Source organism: Anabrus simplex, chromosome 4 (assembly GCF_040414725.1).
Source record: "Anabrus simplex isolate iqAnaSimp1 chromosome 4, ASM4041472v1, whole genome shotgun sequence".
NCBI classification, from domain to species: Eukaryota; Metazoa; Arthropoda; class Insecta; order Orthoptera; family Tettigoniidae; genus Anabrus; species Anabrus simplex.
In genome coordinates this window covers 242,719,596-242,738,972 of record NC_090268.1, presented here as the reverse complement: position 1 = coordinate 242,738,972, position 19,377 = coordinate 242,719,596, and the positions used below count along the sequence as shown (strand labels likewise).

General features: G+C 39.2%; 1 protein-coding gene across 5 annotated transcripts in view; it reads left to right on the top strand.

Moving 5' to 3' along the window:
- Positions 1–19,377, top strand: part of LOC136871840 (eukaryotic translation initiation factor 2-alpha kinase 1) — a 292,614-nt gene that overhangs the window by 27,164 nt on the left and 246,073 nt on the right. For 4 of the 5 annotated variants that reach the window (XM_068227225.1, XM_068227223.1, XM_068227224.1 and 1 more), the window contains exon 3: positions 18,034–18,183. In XM_068227225.1, coding sequence (XP_068083326.1) covers positions 18,034–18,183 — 150 coding nt within the window. The remainder of the gene's footprint in view (positions 1–18,033; positions 18,184–19,377) is intronic. The other variant, XM_067145467.2, reaches the window with a different exon arrangement.

Sequence of the window (19,377 nt, the reverse complement as noted above, 5' to 3'; positions counted from 1 at the left end):
GCAAAATAGTATTAGTGGTAATATAAATTACAGTAAAGAGTGGAATATGAAAATTAATCCACAGAAAACCAGAGTTATGGTGTGTAAAACGGGTGACAGACTCTCAAAAAGTGAAAGTGGTGGATGGGTAAGACAAAATTAGAAGTGGTTAAACAAATTGAAAACATAGGGATGATCATAAGTAGTAATGGCAGATGGACAGAACAGATAAAAAGAGCAAAAATGAAGGGTTTAAGTGCACTGGCTAGTATAATAATATTGGACAAAAGATGCTGAACATCGAATATGAAGTTCAGTAGATTTATTTATTTATTTATTTATTTATTTATTTATTTATTTATTTATTTATTTATTTATTTATTTATTTATTTATTTATTTATTTATTTATTTATTTATTTATTTATTATTTATGTAATCGTATGGTGATTATAACAACAAATTCATAAGTGCAGGTCCAAGTTTTTCAGCTACACTACAGCATTTTCTGTAAGACGAAACAATTCGCTGGGGCTTCCAGAGTAGGCATGAAGAGGGCAGCGCAGGATGACGTGGTCCATGGCCTGCTCCTCTTCACTGCATTGAGACATTGGATAATCCATCCAGCCCCACTTATGGAGTAAGAAATTGCAGCATCCATGCCCAGTTTTCAGTCTGTTGAGGCGACAACATACATTTCTTGGGAGGTCGAATCGCTTCATTTTTCAAGTTGGATTTAGCTCATGAGCATTTATTAGTTCCAGATGTTGAATTTGACCACTCATCCTGCCAGCTCTGGTTTAGATTAAAATTGTCACTCAAGAGTCGGCCAGTCAGTACACTTGCTGGTCTCCTAGATCGACCCCGTTGTGGCGATGGGTAACAAAATTCCTGGTGAACTGGTGATGAGGGATATGACTACGTACAGGTAACCAGTGGCGAGGTGTGGACTTCACAGTACCAGTTATGCAGCACATGGTATCATTCAGCTTAGTATCCACTTTATGCACAAGACTAATACCCATTAATTGTAAGCGGTCAGCCGAGGCTCCCCAGAAACTACCACAAAGCTTGTACAGGATGTTATTCCTTGTAGCAATTTTGTGAGAGAGCTTGGTGAGATGTTCTTTGTAGCTCAGAGTTCTATCCAGGGTAACCTCTAGATATTTTGGGAACGGGTTGTACTTTAGTTTTTCACCAAGGAATAAAACAGATGGCTCGTAGTTTGCGAGTCAGTTGCTGAGATGGAAACATGAAACCTCGGTCTTAGGGGTACTTGGGATCAATTGGCAAGACTTGAAGAATGTTGCCATTTTGTCCAAGTCTGCTGAAAGAATGCCTTCTCCATCCTCAAAATTTCTGCTTTGAGATACCAGTGCAGTGTTGTCAGCATAGATGAACTTAGTAGAGCTGTGGTTGATGGTAAGTCATGGATGTAGAGGTTGAAAAGAACTAGGGCCTGTACTGATCCCTGTGGCAGACCGTTATTTAATTTTCTTTTGCGACTTTTAGAATCACCTAGGAATACTGTACTACAAACTATCTCTCACAAAGCATATTGGAAATTGGGTTTGCAATTTCCAAGCAGGGAATTACTTGCAGCGCTTTAAGAATTACTCCATGTCGTCAGACAGTATCATATGCACTTGTCAGGTCAATAAAGACAGCTGTTGATTTTAACTTCTTTTGGAAGCCTGCCTCAATGTGAGTGGTTAGAGCCAAAACTTGATCGGTACAGCTACGATTTCTTCTGAAACCAGCTTGTTCTGGAGGGATTACAGCTTCATTGTGTGGTGCTATCCTAGTGAGGATGACTCGTTCCAAGAGTTTATAAATGCAACTAAGAAGTGTTATTGGATGGTAGTTTTCAGGTTTCTGTGCCATACTGACGTTCAAAAAATTACGCACTGTTTCTTTTAAGTGACTTACATTTTACTTCTTCTGAATTTTACAGTGTCTACCCCCGTCATTTTTATATCACCTCTTCTACTGATCCGGAGTGAACTTGATCTTTTTTTTTTCTTTTCCCAATGCATTGTTTTTCATGTTTTAATCGGCTGATGATCGCCTGGACTAGAGTCGAAACCGGTACCACTTCTACTTATTATTAAATAAGAATGTACTCACTGCATTTCTTATTCTTTTGTATTGAATAGGTTGAACCTCTTTATGTATAATTTCAATTTTAACTGTGATACTTTTCAATACGGAACAATGAAATTTTTATCTTTAAATGGAGTATTTAATACCTTCCATATCGGAGCACAGTTTGAAGTGGAGGACCATTAACTAAGTGATTTTGTTAGGTGACAGTGGATACCCACTAAGAAAGTAACTGTTAACCCCATTGAGACCCTCGCGGACTTTCTCCCACGCCTCGTCCTTTTCTTTTATCGTCAAGCCATCTGTGCACTTGCACTCAATAACTTATATATATTTACTAATTCAATTAACAACTCTTTTTCGAAGGAGAAAAAATTAGAACTACGATTCAGTTTCACTTCACGCGCCATATTTTACAGCTGTAATCAAACAAAAGCCCATCGGAGCACGCTGTAAAACAGCATGTTTGTACCACTGCCTCCTTGATTTGCACCAGTTCGCAATATTGGGAGAGTTAACAGTCGATTAGTTAACATTTCACAAGAAAAGTTTGATGAAACACAAGAAACCTAACAAGATGTTAACTTTTGAACTCCATATTAACTAACTACTTGTTAGTATATATTTAACATGTGTTGATGAAACCGGGCCTAATACTGTTAAATTAAGATGAGAAACTTCCCATATCTTTGATATATAAGAAATAATTTAAAATAACTGAAGACCACATTCAGTCGGCAATTGGCGAGGCCATGGTTTGCCACAATAATATAGGTCCATGGACCAGGTGAGGAGGAGCTCATGATGAGGCCTCATGACCGGGTGCGTAGGGTTACAATATTTGAAATTAAGAGGGTTCCTGGTGCCGAAACTAGTACCTCATGTGAAAGATGTGCGATTCTTTCACACTAATAAACATCTTTGTATTGAATAGGAGGAAGCCTCTTAATTTCAAATATTGTAATCCCACTTCAATACGGATCATGAAATTTCTAAATATTAATGCGTAGGGTTCCGAGGTCGGAGGGGGAACCTTGGCAGAGTCGTATAGAGTGGACCCTTTCCCCTGCGACCAGGGAGTACGCCGTCTACACACCCACGCCGACCATCTTTGAAGCACTCCGGAAATATTGGATTTGTTTTGAACCCGAGCAGCTCGACCTCATGGAGGTGGACCCTCCAATCCAGCCAAACGTCTAACCTGTCCAGGAGCTGCGCTGGCACTTAGCACCTTGGGACATCGTCTTGGACGGCGACAGTGACTTCTTGTAGGGCAGCCCCGATGACAATGGATCCGGCACACCAGACACCAGCAGTGAAGAAGATCCCCGGGACTTCGACAGCATCCCGTAGCGACAACCACGGCTGCCTCCCGAACCACCTCTGGTCCATGGAGATCCACATCGACGGACCATTATATTGGTATTATAAATTTACTCATTTGGGAAAAATATTTTAGGTTCCCTATGGGAATCAACATCTACATCATTTGATGGCCAGGCAGGCATCTATTTTTGGAAATGAGACATAGCTCTCATAGTGCATTGGCACTGCTGGTGGCTTCAAATAGCCTATGCAGTGGCCTCCACGGTATGCACTAGCCTTGCGTCTTGGGTGGTGTGCTAAGTCCCAACTGACGAGCCTAACTTAGCACACGAGGGCGAAACGCAGGCAACCAAGAATGAGTTAGCTGGAAAATTTATAATGTCCAATAACGGACCATTATATTGGTATGAGAAATGGATATACGAAGAAATATGTAGATAAAATAAAGTGCAAGTTAATGAATAAACAGAGATCAACTTTGGAAAAAGAAAAGAAAGAAAGTAAGAATGTAGCGGTAATAACATTCCACAACAGAAACTCGTACAGGATCAAAAAGATATTCAGCAAAAAGGACATTGACATTCCGTGTAAAACAAACAGCAATAATAAGAGAATTTTATTCAATTCACATAAGGTAAATAGGTCCAGTAGGTTCAATAAATCAGGAGTATACTGCAATCAAGTGCCAAGGTTGTGGAAAGAAATATATATTGGACAATCAGGGAGGAGTGTGGAGACAAGATACAAGGAGCACCTGAATGCAGTAAGACACAAAAGGTTCTCAGCAATGGGTGAACACATGGAAGAATACAATCATAATTTTACGGAAATAAAGATATGGAAATACTGCACGCGATAACGAAAGGAAAATTAATGAACGCTCTAGAGAAAATAAGTATATATATTGACCAGAGAAGCAATTATGAGAATAATTTGAATGAACCACTGAATGAAAATGTGATGTACAGATTAGCATACAATCATATAAGGAAGAAGGAAAGAAAGAGAGAATGAAAGAAATAGTTCCGGTCTCTGACACACACCCTCTCCCTCCCCTACATTACGTAATCGGCAGCATAACGACAAGGAGCAGCACGCCTCGTAAGGTAATTGACAGCAAGCAAAGAGTAAGAACATGTTTGTTGATTCAGACTAGTGTAATAATATTTCGTTTGTGGATAAATTTGGTAACCAGTTGAAACTGAAGTAAGTCGGCAGCATAACGACAAGCAGCAGCACGCCTCGTAAGGTAATTGACAGCAAGCAAAAAGCAAGAACATGTTTGTTGATTCAGACTAGTGTAATAATATTTCGTTTGTGGATAAATTTGGTAACCAGTTGAAACTGAAGTAAGTAAAATTTCCCTAATCATCTGAGATGTCATTATTTTTGTAAAATATCTCACTAAAGTTAGTTTGTTGGTTGTTTATTTAAAGGAATTTGACAGTTAAAAGGGCTAGCAAGGTCATAATGTACCCGGCAGCATAGTAGCAGCTCGCCCTCTAAGGTCATTGACAGCAAGTGAGGGCATATTGTTTAGTTCAGACCAGTGTTATGTCATTTGAATTTGTGGGAAAATTTAGTTGAAACTGAAGTCATCTGAGTTGTCATCTTTTTCACAAAAATGTGTCTAAAGTTTGTTTGTTGTTTATTTTAAACAAATTGGATGATTAAAATGGCTAGCATGGTCAGACGGGATTAAGAGGAGGAAATTCCGATTTATATGAGAGGTCTCAGAAATATAGCAGTAAGTTAAGGGACAATTATTGGAATAAATAAGGTAATGGAATTACAGGTTAGAAATTTAATGTTTTTCTTTTTTAGGACTTAAAAAAAAGGAGAAATTTCCAAGAAGAGAGCAGAAAATATTTTTAAGTTCAACATAGTGACTAACTTAATATGTGTTATTTATTTATTTATTTATTTATTTATTTACTTATTTATTTATTTATTTATTTTATTTTATTTATTTGCATTGCCGGGCTGAGTGGCTCAGGCGGTTGGGGCGCTGGCCTTCTGACCCCAACTTGGCAGGTTCGATCCTGGCTCAGTCCGGTGTTACTTGAAGGTGCTCAAATACATCAGCCTCTTGTCGGTAGATTTACTGGCACGTAAAAGAACTCCTGCGGGACTAAATTCCAGCACCTTGGCGTCTCCGAAAACCATAAAAGAGTAGTTAGTGGGACATAAAGCAAATAACATTATTATTTATTTAGGAATGGAAAAAAATTTTTATTCTATTTCAAGTGTTTTATTAAATGACAAAGTAAATGTAAATTTAGACACAAAGAAACATTTTATTTCTTTTTTAGATATAAATAAGGATGTAAGTTCCAAGAGCAGAGCAGATTTAAAATTTTAGCATATAGTGACTCATTTAATAGATATTCATTTATGATTTGAAAATTTCTATTTTAAAGTCTGTAATAAATGACATAGATACTAAGTAAAAGTTGAAACACAAAGAAATATGCCGGGCTGAGTGGCTCAGACGGTTAAGGCGCTGGCCTTCTGACTCCAACGTGGCAGTTTCGATCCTGGCTCAGTCTGGTGGTATTTGAAGGTGCTCAAATACGTCAGCCTCATGTCGGTAAATTTACTGGCACGTAAAAAAAACTCCCGCGGGACTAAATTCCGGTACCTTGGCGTCTCCGAACACCAAAAAGTAGTTAGTGGGACGTAAAACAAATAACATTATTATTACTAAAAAATAATTTTAACAATTTCAAAATTTATATATAATTGTTCTGTTGATAAGTATATTTGTACCAGTGTACCAAGTCCAAAGATTATTGATGTTTTGGCACCGTTGAAGAAGAGAGTAGTTAGCTCTCGAAACATGTATGGTAATTAGGCATGATAAAATATATAAAGTATTGACAAGGCGGGAAAGTGTTCTATAGAAATTTGAATATAAATCAGTACAGACAGGATTAACCAACATGGTGAAAATAATCAACCCGCATTATCACGGAAGGGGTCGATCAGGCCAGATCCCTGAACATGCTTTCCTGCTTTTGGCATACTAGACCAGCCCCGTTGATGGTTCAAGTTGTCGCAGATCTTCACAGTAGTGGTATCATTGAGTTGGGTGAGTGTTCGTCAGCCTTTCCCCTGTTCCTCGTCCCCAAGGAAAGAGGCAGCACGGGTCATTTACGACCTTACCGCCTGGACCCCCTTCACAATTAAATTGAAATAAGATATATAGTGGTTCATCCTTTTCAATACAAGTAGAATAAGAATGTAATGTTACATCCTAGTTTATTACAAGTGGTACCGGTTTGGACCACTGTTCCGGGTTATCATCAGCCGATCACTTAAAATATGCGTTTCTCAGTTGCGCTTTTAAACTTTTTTCTTTTCACAATAGTTTTTTATGTCAACTGTTCATCTCCAAACTTCAAGAATCTGACATACAAGATTCTTCTTCTTCATTCCCTTTTACAGATTCTCTCTGGGTAGGGTAGTGTACCAAAGCCCTCCACCTTACTCGATCTTTCCACCATTCCTCTTCTAGTACTTTATTGCTATCGACTCCTCTATTTCCAATACAGTCCACAACAGAGCTCCTCCATCTCATTCTAGGACGTCCCCTAGGCCTCTTTTCATTCACTGTATCCATGAATGTTCTCTTTGGTATTCTCTCTCCTGGCATTCTCATCGTGTGTCCAAACCATTTTAGCTTTGCTATATCAATCTCTTCTTGAAGTTTACACACTCCCACGCTTCTCCTTATTTCTTCATTTCGTATTCTATCTAGTCTTGAGATTCTATAAACATTATAAGCATTAATTCTGTAAACATTAATATATTTCTATCGTAAAGTATATTAAAATGTATTGTACGATTTTGCACATAGCAGCGTTTGCAGGCTTGATACTTGAACTATTTAATTTTTCATCGATTTTCATTAACATTTGGAAGCACAGTGCCGGTCAGTATGTACGTCCTGCTGCTCTTTAAGAACTTGCTTCTGGCTTCATTTATGTGATTGATCCTGGACTACTTCAGGTTTTTTGGAACTTTCAGCACACAGTGCTAATTCCTAAAGTGTTAATAGTGTTCCAGAACTGCAACTAGTGAAAGATTTGCATTGTTTTTAATATTTTAAGTGATCGGCTGATGATGACCCGGAACAGTGGTCCAAACCGGTACCGCTTGTAATCAACTAGGAATGTAACATTACATTTCTTATTCTACTTGTATTGATAAGGTTGTACCACTATATATCTTAATTTAATTGTGAACACAGTTCAATACGGAATAATATGAAATTTTTATCTTTAAATGGACCCCCTTCATCGTTCACCCTCACTTCTCTCTCCGTGGTCCAGCGCAGGCGTTAGCTTCAATTCTGGCCCATCATCTTGTTTGCAAATTTGACCTTAAGTAGGGTTTTTATCAGATAACTATTTTTCCACTGACGCTCCATGCCTACGGCATACCTGCCAACCCTTCCGATTTACCCAGAAACTTTCCGGCTTTTAACTCATCTTCCGATTTTCCGATTTATTTTTAATTCCTATTTTTGACCAATATAACCTCCAGTACAGTTAATAATCTTCCCCTAGGATAAAGGATAAATTCTTATCTGCTTGTGTAAGTTACCCAGCCTCATTTTCAAGCATATTTATTTGATGCTTTATTTCGGGAGTGGGTCGTCTGTCGCCTTCGTGTATCGTGTTTTCTGCTCGTTACAGAAGTATGTGTGCTTTACGGCTGGGGATTCGGGATGGCAATCGTCGTACAAGCAAAAGATGCAAGCGCGCGCTAGCGACAGTTAATCGAGATGAAATAATGAGTTTGTTATTCACATTGTTTCTGTGCGTAATTTCGTTGAAGTTGTAGGCCACGTGTTTTTCTACTGTTCTGTGTGTTTCCCCATGTTAAAGTCGTATGTTAATAATGTACGAGACATACCGATCTGTTTTGTATGTGGCAGTTTTGCATATTTCAGTGCATTTTTATTCATTCTTACTTCATAATTTTAATGAGTTGAATGTATTTTAGGGAGTTGTGTCGGTGACAGTTTCTGGTATTTTCTCTTCACGTTATGGCCAAGAAAACGTAACAAACATTATCTCCAAGTGTTCAGTAAGACCTATAAAATTAAATTTCCGTCCATTTTACAGTCTAATAAAGGAAACTATTATGCGTTTTGTTGCGTGTATCGGTTTGATATAAATGCGGTGGAACTTTGATATCTCGAATCACCTCGGGAGATAAATTTTATTTTGAGTAATCGAAATTTTGAGATATAAAGAATACTGTTTTTGATCATGTATAATTGAATCATATGTATCTACAGGCTTTTACTGAATACATTATTTTTAACAGTACTTAAAACTATACAAAGATACTCTATTTTACGGCGTCACTTTAATTATAACACTTATTACAGGAACTTTTTAGAAGACAGGATACAGTACATACAGCAGTGAAACAAAAAACATAGCTCTGGTAACACCTTTGGAAAAAAAATCTGTTAGTTTCTTCTGTTTGTTGCGGTTAATCTTTTCTCCCTTCACGTTGAAATGTCTCATCAGTACCATGCAGCCGAATTTCGTAAATGGATCTTGTCATCCGCGACTTCTGGGCTTGCTTTCGTATGTGACCGGTAATTAATTGACACCCGAGAAAGAGCGAGGCTTTGCCGATTTTCCGACCACTATAAGTTCGAGTTTTTCGGTTCCCGTCATATTAGTTCCCAGCTTCACTGTAACCCTTTCTTTACTTGTTAACTGTTCCTCACAACCCACAAATACCATATTGCACTGTTAATGTTGCACAAAATTTGAGTTACAGAGTATTTTTTGCTTCAAGGGAGGAAATGTTTGCTTCGAGAAATCGAGAAATTCGTGTAACCGAATTTCGAGTAATAGAGAAATAAATACACATGAAGAATAGGTCAGACAGCCGAAAAATTTAAGTTACTTCAAGCATCGCCCTCTACTATGACTGCACTAATAGGCCTTCTCATTCACCCAGTCACACATGTAAACGAGCGAACACTGCGTAGTTACCAGTTCAGGCGCTTGGAGCGCTGAGAAGCTGGCATTAGTCTGCTTGACGAGACACGCTCAGTGATCATTGCTAAGAGTGCTGGTGTTATTTGAGCCTATGTTTACCTTATTTGGCTTGTTTCGTTGGTTGTGAAACGTCTTAATGTTTATGTACATAATATTGTTTACTACCGTGTGCCTTAATGTAAGATGAAAAGCAGATTGGCAAGTGGGATATCATTTCATGAATTTACTTTCCACGAGTAACGTCGTCATAAATGGCTAAATGTTACTTCAAAACAGAATTTCTCGCCGAATTTCAATTCAAGATCATCGAAACAATATGTTTGCCACACCAAATAAATCCACACTTTCACGCTGCATAGGAGATATAAACTGCGAGGCTTGAATAACACTCTTAGTAAAGGAGTGCCTCTTAGCAGAAAATCAGTGCCTAAATGAAGCAGAGAGATTGTGATTGTTGGTAGACCATCGAACAGCAGATGTTATATGACAAGAAACTAGACACCTTCTTTCAACAGAAAGGCGCTCCATCCCACGTTGAGCAAATAAAAACTACTCATGATGACTGTCATGCAAGCGAAATTAGAAATCGAATTACCCTAGTCAATGACATTTTTTGTTTTATAATTTCTGCTGCGACTACAAAATAAAGGTTACAGCAGCATTTTTCTTCTTTAAGAGGCTTTTAGGTACAGAGCTACATACTTTAACACTCAAAACAATAAAGGAAGTCGAAGCTTGCGTTTTTTTCGTGTTGCGCATTGTGAGTGATAATCATAAGACTAATGTTAACAGGATAAGAAGAATGTCTTCTTCAAAACACATTAAACCAAAGATCTGTCATCCTGGTGATAATGAAATGCCTCGTCTTGCTTTCGACAAATGGCACATTCTGAAAAAATCTATGTTTGATGGTTCCCAGAATATAAATGGTGATTTTATCAAGAAACTGTATCAGATGCAATCAAACGAAACTGTGAAAGAGGTTCATTTTTCTTACGTGCAAAAATATCGAGCCATCTAAGTTTAAGAAAATGAATGTGCTGTGCGAGAAAGATATTTTCGTGACTGAAGTAATAACAGCCCTATAACATTTAAAAGACCATTCGTATACAGATATGCATGTTTTATTAATGCAGGTACCACTGTCAAATACAAGTTATCGATAAAAATTGGATTCTACATACGTGTCAGTAGCACAAATGTAACAACATTGCAGCCGAAAGAGATGCTTGGTTCTTTTGACGAGACCAAGGTGTTCAACAGTGCTAATGGACTTGATTTATAAAAGAGATTCAAACAGCAGGCTTCAATACCCATCTGATTTGCCACTGTGGATTTTGAAAGTTACTCATGATTTTGTATTGAAAGCACAACTATTTGTGCATAAAAATCCTGTTGCATTTACGAGTGACTATTTAGTGCCCGTGTTGCGTGATTTTCCTCACTTAGTTGTCCTGAAATCGGACATTCATAGTTAGTGAGGGAAGTTATTTGCAAGTGTGCTATTCCTGTATTCTTAAATTACATAGCCACATAAATAACAGAGAACTTTGAAAGATTTGAACGCAAAACACTTAAACATAAAAGCGTGTGAATATATTTACTTTCTACAGTATTTACTACCTACCGTTAACATTATTTTGTAGTTTTTCCGCTGCAGAGGGGTACATTCTTCACTGAATTTCTTTATTAAGGTGTACGGTGTGATTCAAATATGTATTTTGAGTAATTGTCTATATATTTGAACGGAAATATACTAAACACTTAACGTGTGCTGTAATGAACAATCATGTTTCAATGCCAGCGAAGCACCGTTCAGTGGCGGAAATGGGAACTAGGCCCATATCGCTCATATTGCTGTATTGGGAAGGCGTATTAGCATAGTCATAGTAGAGTTCGATGCTTCAAGATACTGAAAATTCGATTAATTGAGGTTTGAGATATCGAGGTTCGACTGTATTATTATTCATATGTATGTGACATAAAGGAGAGTGATTAGGTACATTTTCTTGTAACCATTTTTATGTGGTTTTTAGTTTAAGACTTTAAATTTAATGGTCAATTCACATTGTAACTGTAGATATGTATTCCTTTTATCCTGTCCTTTTTTCACTTACAAGGGAACATCGGCAATGGTTAAGTCGCCGATCGCGATGAAACTTGGAAAACTCATTGAGGTACACGTAAAAAAGATGTCGGCATCAATTTTGGGTGCCAACATTCATTACGGCATTAACTAAGGGGCCTAAAAGTTGCAACATTTCAAATTCCGCGCGATCAGCGATGAATACATGCTGGCCAATGCTAAGCCGGCACACTGCGTGCATGGAGACACGCCTCTGCACCTCCTCTCCTACACACCTCCTTCTGGTTAGCTGTCAAAAAGAACCGGTGCTATACTTCACGTACTCTATCAGCCTTCCTCATATCTCTCCTTTGTAATTTCCACGTTGTATTAGTCAGTTTACGTTTTCTGAAAGGTTTATGAAAACGTTTGCACCAGGCAGGTTGGCCATGCGGTTAGAGGCGCACGGCTGTGAGCTTGCATCCGGGAGATAGTGGGTTCGAATCCCACTGTCGGCAGCCCTGAAGATGGTTTTTACCATGGTTTCCCATTTTCACACCAGGCAAATGCTAGGGCTGTACCTTAATTAAGGACACGGCCGCTTCCTTCCAACTCTTAGGCCTTTCCTATCCCATCGTCGCCATAAGACCTATCTGTGTTGGTGCGACGTAAAGCAATTAGCGAAAAAAAAAAGTATGGTGCCTGTTGTTCATTATGTGTTGTTTCAGTTTTCTTTTCACTATTTTTTAATGTTTCGAATAGACCAAAGATTGTTTTTGTTGACTATCAGTTATTGACAGGGAGTTTGCCCGATCTAATGTATACGGAGTCATTTATTGTGTTGCCTTGTAATTGTTTGTTGTTATACAAGTCGTACAATAGCCATTTAACGTTTTGCGTATGTAATTGTCATTATACCCAGAAGACTGTAGTGTTATACTTTAATATCGGTACTTGTTGAATACATAGACCTTCGTCAGCTATAACAGTACCGGTACAGTAAGACCACAGGTTTGCCTGTGGTTACCCTGTATATCTACTGCATATATAAATGCATATCGTTCTTATTTTTCAAGGCTTCTCTTATTACGTCAAACTTTACTACATTCCATGTCATACTCGTGTATCAAAGTTACCTATGCATTAAATTTATAATCAACAACCATTGCTGCAATTGAAATGTGTTGTGCCTGTCTTTGCAAAACATTAATAAATCGTTCAGTACAAGCACAAATAAAAAAGTTCTACCTATAGGCTTATTGCTTATACCAGTGTACGCAATATGGAAAATACCAGTAGTTTCAAACTCCTAGTTTATAATTGTTGTTGTTGTTGTTGTCATCGTCTGCAATGTCGTTTCGTTAAGACACAACTGATAGCGTGCACAAAATGGGTGGGGGGAAGGGGATATCCAAAGATGATCTGGACCTATAACCAGGTTTTGATATCTCGAGGTACCTAATCTCATTACATTCATTGTGATCCTCTACCCGGGCATGTAATTTCTTTACATAAAAAGGTATTTAACGTTGTTTAAAGGTGGGAGATTTATTTAGTGGTGGGTGATTTAATTTAATTAATTCCATATGTATGTCCACGCTAAAGGACACTACCGACAGCTTTAAGGCGTTTTAGAAGTAAATAATAATTTAAGTGTAGGTAGGACGCAGTACCCCATCCCCCGTTTGACCACGCCCGGTGGTACTTAACTCGGAGTTGTACCCACGAATGTGACAACTCACCGGAATTAGCAGGAATGAAAATATATCTATTTGAATAAAATATGGGTATATTAGTTGAGGTTATTTATTACCATTATGTGTGAAACAGAATGTTATTTAAAGGATTTCAATAATTATAGTACAAAAAGAAGCAAAGTATAGAGCTGGTCCCGTTCAACAACTAAGTAGCCGGCAAGCGCGGGGAGAAGAGAAACGTGTGGAGGCGAACCAGAAGGAGTGGGGAGGGGAGGAAGTGCAGAGGCGTGTCTCTTGACACGCAGTGTGCCGGCTTAGCATTGGCCAGCAAGTATTCATCACTGATCGCGCAGAATTTGAAATGTCGCGACTTTTAGGCCCCGTAGTTAACGCCCTAATGAATGTTGACACCCAAAATTGATGCCGACATCGTTTTTTACGTGTACCTCAATGTGTTTTCCAAGTTTCATTGCGATCGGTGACTTAATCATTGCCGATGTTACCTTGTTAGACTGTGGCACAATATATGTGATAAAATCCAAAAATTAAAAATTCCAGTTTTTTATTTCAAAAAGTTGGCAGCTATGCTACGAGATCCTTTACCTAGGGAAGCTCTACCGATAGACCCACCTGCCGATAGCATAGCTTGACCCCATCCGTCATGCAACGCAGGGGCACCACTGTGCAGGAACTTCTTTCCCAGGAGTTTGCCGTCCAGATGATTCCCTATCTGGACGACTGGCCCATTCATTTCCCAGATCTGACTATTGAACTGATACATGACATTGAACTTTATCTTGCTGTGATCTTTGGCATTACCATTAACTACTCGAAGTCGGTCCTGTACTCGATGCCCATCCTGACATACTTAGAAGTCACTGTTGACATCGCCAGCCAAGAGATCATGTTGCATCCCACAACCCAGCAGCGTGCCCTCTCCTTTGTGCACGCGTTGCCTTGCTTCACGCCCTATCAGCTCCTACAGGCGGCCCAGGTACTTCTCATGGCTCGGGTGGGACATGGGTTGGCCCGGTTTCCTGCCCAAGCGTATTTTAGCTGGCAAATTTTTCTGGGCTCGGCAATTGCAATTTTGTCGCCATGCCTCGTTGGATGATCACCGGCCAGCACATTGTGGAGATCTTTGCTGATGCCACCCTGAGGTCCATCGCTGCCATCATGCCGAGGCACCACCAGGCCAGGGTACAGGCCTTCGACTAACCAGCCTACCAAGATTAATGTCGTGGAAGCCGCTGCAGCAGTGTTAGCAGCCCATCGCTTCCTGTTTGACATTCCTTATGTAAATTGCAATGTACTCCGTGTGTATACACAGACAGCTCCGTGACTCTGTACTCTCTTACCCATGGCTGCAGAGCTGATCTGCATTTCACAAACTATTTGTTTGCTCTGTATATGAATTTAATAAATCTTGCAGCATAGAGAGATTAACCCTCTCGTGGCTCGCCAGCGCCTCTGCCGAGAACCTGGCAGACGCTCCCTCCTGGGAAGTGCTCTTACTGGGGCAGGCTATGCCCCTTTGGCAGGCGGGTCCATTGGTAGCACTTCCCTCAGTAAAGGGTCCCTTAGGCATGGTGCGTCCGTGGCAAAATAGGTATCTGATAAAAACCTGACTTAAGGTTGAGTTTGCGAGCAAGATGATGGGCCGGAATTGAAGCTATCGATGCGCTGGACCACAGAGAGAAGTGAGGGTGAACGATGAAGGGGGTCCAGGCACTAAGGTTGTAAATGACCTGCACCGTCCCTGTTTCCATGGGGACGAGGAACAGGGGAAAGGCTGACAAACACACACCCAGCTCAATGATACTGCTATGGTGAAGATCTGCGACAACTTGGTCAATCAGTGGGGACAGTCTAGTGGGCCGAAGGAAGGCGCGTCCGGTGGTCTGTCCAGGTTAAACCCCTTCTGCGATGATGTGGGTTGTGTACAGTCTCATAGACATGTCAAGGTAGGGCACAAGATGCGGAAGTCCAACTACAAAAGAAGAGTAAAAGAGCAGCGGCGGCTGTGGCTGGATGCAGGCGGTTGATGTGGATCCCCATGAACCGGAGGTGGCCGTGATCATCGCCACGGCATGCTGGCGAAGTCCTGAGGGTCTTCTTTACTGTCGGTGTCTGGTGTGCTGGATCCGATGTTGTTCGGGCTGCCCGATGGGGAGTCACCGCCGTCATCTGAGATGATGTCTGAAGGTGCTGAGCATCAGCGCAGCTCCTGGACAGGGTAAACATTTGGCTGGAATTGAGGGGCTGCCTCCACGTGGTTGAGCTGCTCGGGATCAAATGAAATATAATATTCCTGGAGTGCTTCCAAGACGCTTTGTTGTAATCTATTCTTCTTTCCATGTACTCTGTATTTTACTGGCTTTTCTCAATTTTAATAGGTCCAGTTTGTTTCTGCAGTGAACTGAGGGTTCCACCCTTTAATATCACCATGCACAGTGTCTACTTTCTTCTCAAGAAGAATTCTAAAACTTCATATTCAGTCTGCACAATTCCAACTTTCAACCATACAGCCCTATCAACATAGCTTGGTTACTTAATACACCAAGTATCAAATTTTCTGCTAAAGGTGATACAGTGTATAATCAACTCTTCACAGATTCTTCTAGAGAGTATCATGTACATATTTGTTACTCAAACATTGTACATACTTGTATACTTTTATTATATGTGTCATGTTATATTGTGTTCATTCTTAGTACCGTAGCACTCGGTCCACAACCGTTATGTATTACCAGGACCTACTGAATTCCATCTGATACACTATGTGTCTAAAATCATACTGAAATTGACCTACAACACAGAGCATCTCATTTGTATTTTTGTATTTTTTATACCCAGACTTTCTAGCGTGTTTAATGCACTTGTATTATATATTGCTCAACTATGTCACGTGTAATTTTTCATTTGCAACATTTTGAGCGCCATAGCACCTTGCCTAATTCAATCACACATCATATTGTAAATTATGTATTCATAAGGTTCTTACTGCTTAGAAACATGTTTTAGGGTTTCGTCAAATATTGTGTATGTTTAAATATGGTATGTTATCTCAGTTCAATACGGACCAACAACATGAAGTTCATAACCCTTGATGCTTCCAAAATGGTCGGCGAAGGTGCGTAGGCAGTGTACTCCCTGGTCGCAGGCAAGGGGAACCGCTCTATACGACTCTGCCAAGGTTCCCCCTCTGACCAGGGAACCCTACACACCCGATCATGAGTCGTGAGCTCCTCCTCACTTGGTCCACGGACCTTGGCCTATATTATTGTGGTAAGCCAGGGCCAGTTACAGTTCTAGGATCTGAGTTTTCCTTCAGATGCCGGACTGAGTGGCTCAGAGGGTTAAGGCGCTGGCCTTCTAACCCCAACTTGGCACGTTCAATCCTAGCTCAGTCCGGTGGTATTTGAAGGTGCTCAAATACGACAGCCTCGTGTCAGTAGATTTACTGGCACGTAAAAGAACTCCTGCGGGACTAAATTCCGGCACCTCGGCGTCTCCGAAGACCGTAAAAGTAGTTAGTGGGATGTAAAGCAAATAACATTATTATTATTATTATTATTATTATTATTATTATTATTATTATTATTATTATTATTATTATTACATTTAACTATTTAAACTACACTACTAAAACACGAGGAGCGGGGTACTTCACGTTGTCTATTCTTACGTCACATGATGTTAGGTTACAACTCGGTCCACCTCCGCTTTGTTCTGCTCAATCATTGCCGCCCAATGTCCCGCACATTTGGAATATTTACAGGGACATGTCTTATTTGAATAACACCTGTATGATTAATTAAGTATATATCCATATCTTTCACAAGAATCACCTGGAATTTGAGAAATCATTTTAATATACAATTCAAAAATGTACTGTTCATATCAGATTTCACACACTTGAAAATATAGAGATACTGACCATTTCTTTCCTTAATTATAAGCACTATATGACCACGTATATTCATCTTTCTTCTAATATATTTGTAAAATTTATAGTAATTACTATTGCACGATACCATGCAATGTTAGTATCACTTCCTCATTGTTAGACTCTGTTTCACTGTCTTCACATTTAAAACAAACATAGCTCTGTACCATGGTACTTTTAGATGAATTGTGGCTCATTCTTGAAATATAAGAACATGTGTAGAAACTGTTCTACTGTGTTACAGAAAATGGTGACATTGCGTCTTCACTGGTCAAATGCCAAATGAAGAGTGGATACGGAACTGGTGTGTCAATCCAGCACCTAGTTTTTAAGTGTCCCAAAACAGACTAGATGTGCAAAATATGGCTGTAATAAAGGTTAAATAGTTTTAATAATTCATGATATGAATTGTCGTTTGCTGTGCCCATATAAATCACACGTGGTCCAAATTTATACTAAATGACACATGAATAAAGTTCACTAAATGACTCTTGTCTGACTTCCCTCACCTTCAATTCAAATAGGCGGTTTGTTTAAATTCTTCCATGGCCACATCCATTATTCTCCTAGGTAACATATCCTCCTCCATTCATCTCACATGACCCCCACCACTGAAGCCAGGTTATACATTATCTTCATCCATTGAGTTTATTCCTAAACTAGCCTTTGTCATCATTTCAAGTACCTTCCTGCCATTATTCCCACCTGTTTATACCAGTAGTCATTATCATTGCTTTTATATCATGTTATTTTTAACGTTAAGACAATCTGAGTCCACCAGCTTTCACTTCTGTACAGCAAAGTTGATCTGGAAACAGACCAAAAAAATTATAGCTTCATCCAAGAACTCATTTCTTTCTGACAGGAAATTTCCGTTTCTGTTTCAGGTAGTACCCAGCCAGTTGATGGCGTGGCAAATGTTGTCGTTCATAGTATCCAACGCTCATCTGTCAGCAGTTTATTGGTGGAGTCACTAATTGAACAGTTGTGTAAATTATTGGAACCAAATCCAGTAAACCAGAGGGCTTTGTATGAAGGTAATTTAATATTTATGTTTAAATTATTATTTCGTATTTTCCAGTAAGAGTTTGGTTTTCATGGGATATGTTGGTTTAGAATAGTAGTGAAGCAAACAAAGGAATGAAACAAGCTAACTTCAATGCAAAAGTGTTCAAGAGTTGTACCTTCATTAACTGTAAAGTTTTTTTTAGTCTGTCAAACACTAATCATAAAATGACACTATAACAGTTCTGCAAAAAAGAACATAAATAAACAAAGAATGACATGTTTCGTTCACAATTTTTTTTAAAATGTTAACTATTCTGCATCTTCAAACTTCAAGAATCTGCCATATGAGATTCTATAAACATTAATATATATTTCTATCGTCAAGTATATTAAACTGCACTGTACAATTTCGCGCCTAGTAGTGTTTGCAGGCTTGATCCTTGAATTACTTAATTTTTCATTGAGTTTTCATAAACATTTGGAAGCACAATGCCGGTCAGCATGTATGTTTTGCCGCTTTCCAAGAACTTGCGTTTTGCCGCTTTCCAAGAACTTGCGTTTTGCTTCATTTATGTGATTGATCCTCGACTTCTTCAGGATTTTGGGAACTTTCAGCACGCAGTGCTAATCCCTAAAGTGTTATTGTGCTTCATGAACTGCAACTGGTGAAAGATTTATACATCACCTATTGTTTTTCTATGCATTGTTCTTTATATTTGAAGTGATCGGCTGATGACCTGGAACAGTGGTCGAAACCAGTACCAATGCTGGGGCTGTACCTTAATTAAGGCCACGGCCGCTTCCTTCCAATTCCTAGCCCTTCCCTGTCCCATCGTCGCCATAAGACCTATCTGTGTCGGTGCGACGTAAAGCAACTAGCAAAGAAACCAGTACCGCTTGTAATCAACTAGGAATGTAACATAACATTTCTCATTCTACTTGTATTGAAAAGGTTGAACCATCCTATATCTTATTTCAATTTAATTGTGAGGCTCTGCTCCGAAAATTCTTTGTTCCGCTCTGTTTGCTTGTTGTGATTTAAACCATGTTCTTTGACCATGCGAGTGTGGTTCTTTGTTCATGAAGTTGGCGTTCCTTGAATATTTTGGCCTTTTAAGGTTATGACATATTTTAATGACGTGTTTGAGTTTGTGTAATGTAACTTAATGCTTTGCAGTTTCCTTTATTCCATGGACTAATTACATTTGTTCCACGTGTGTGTT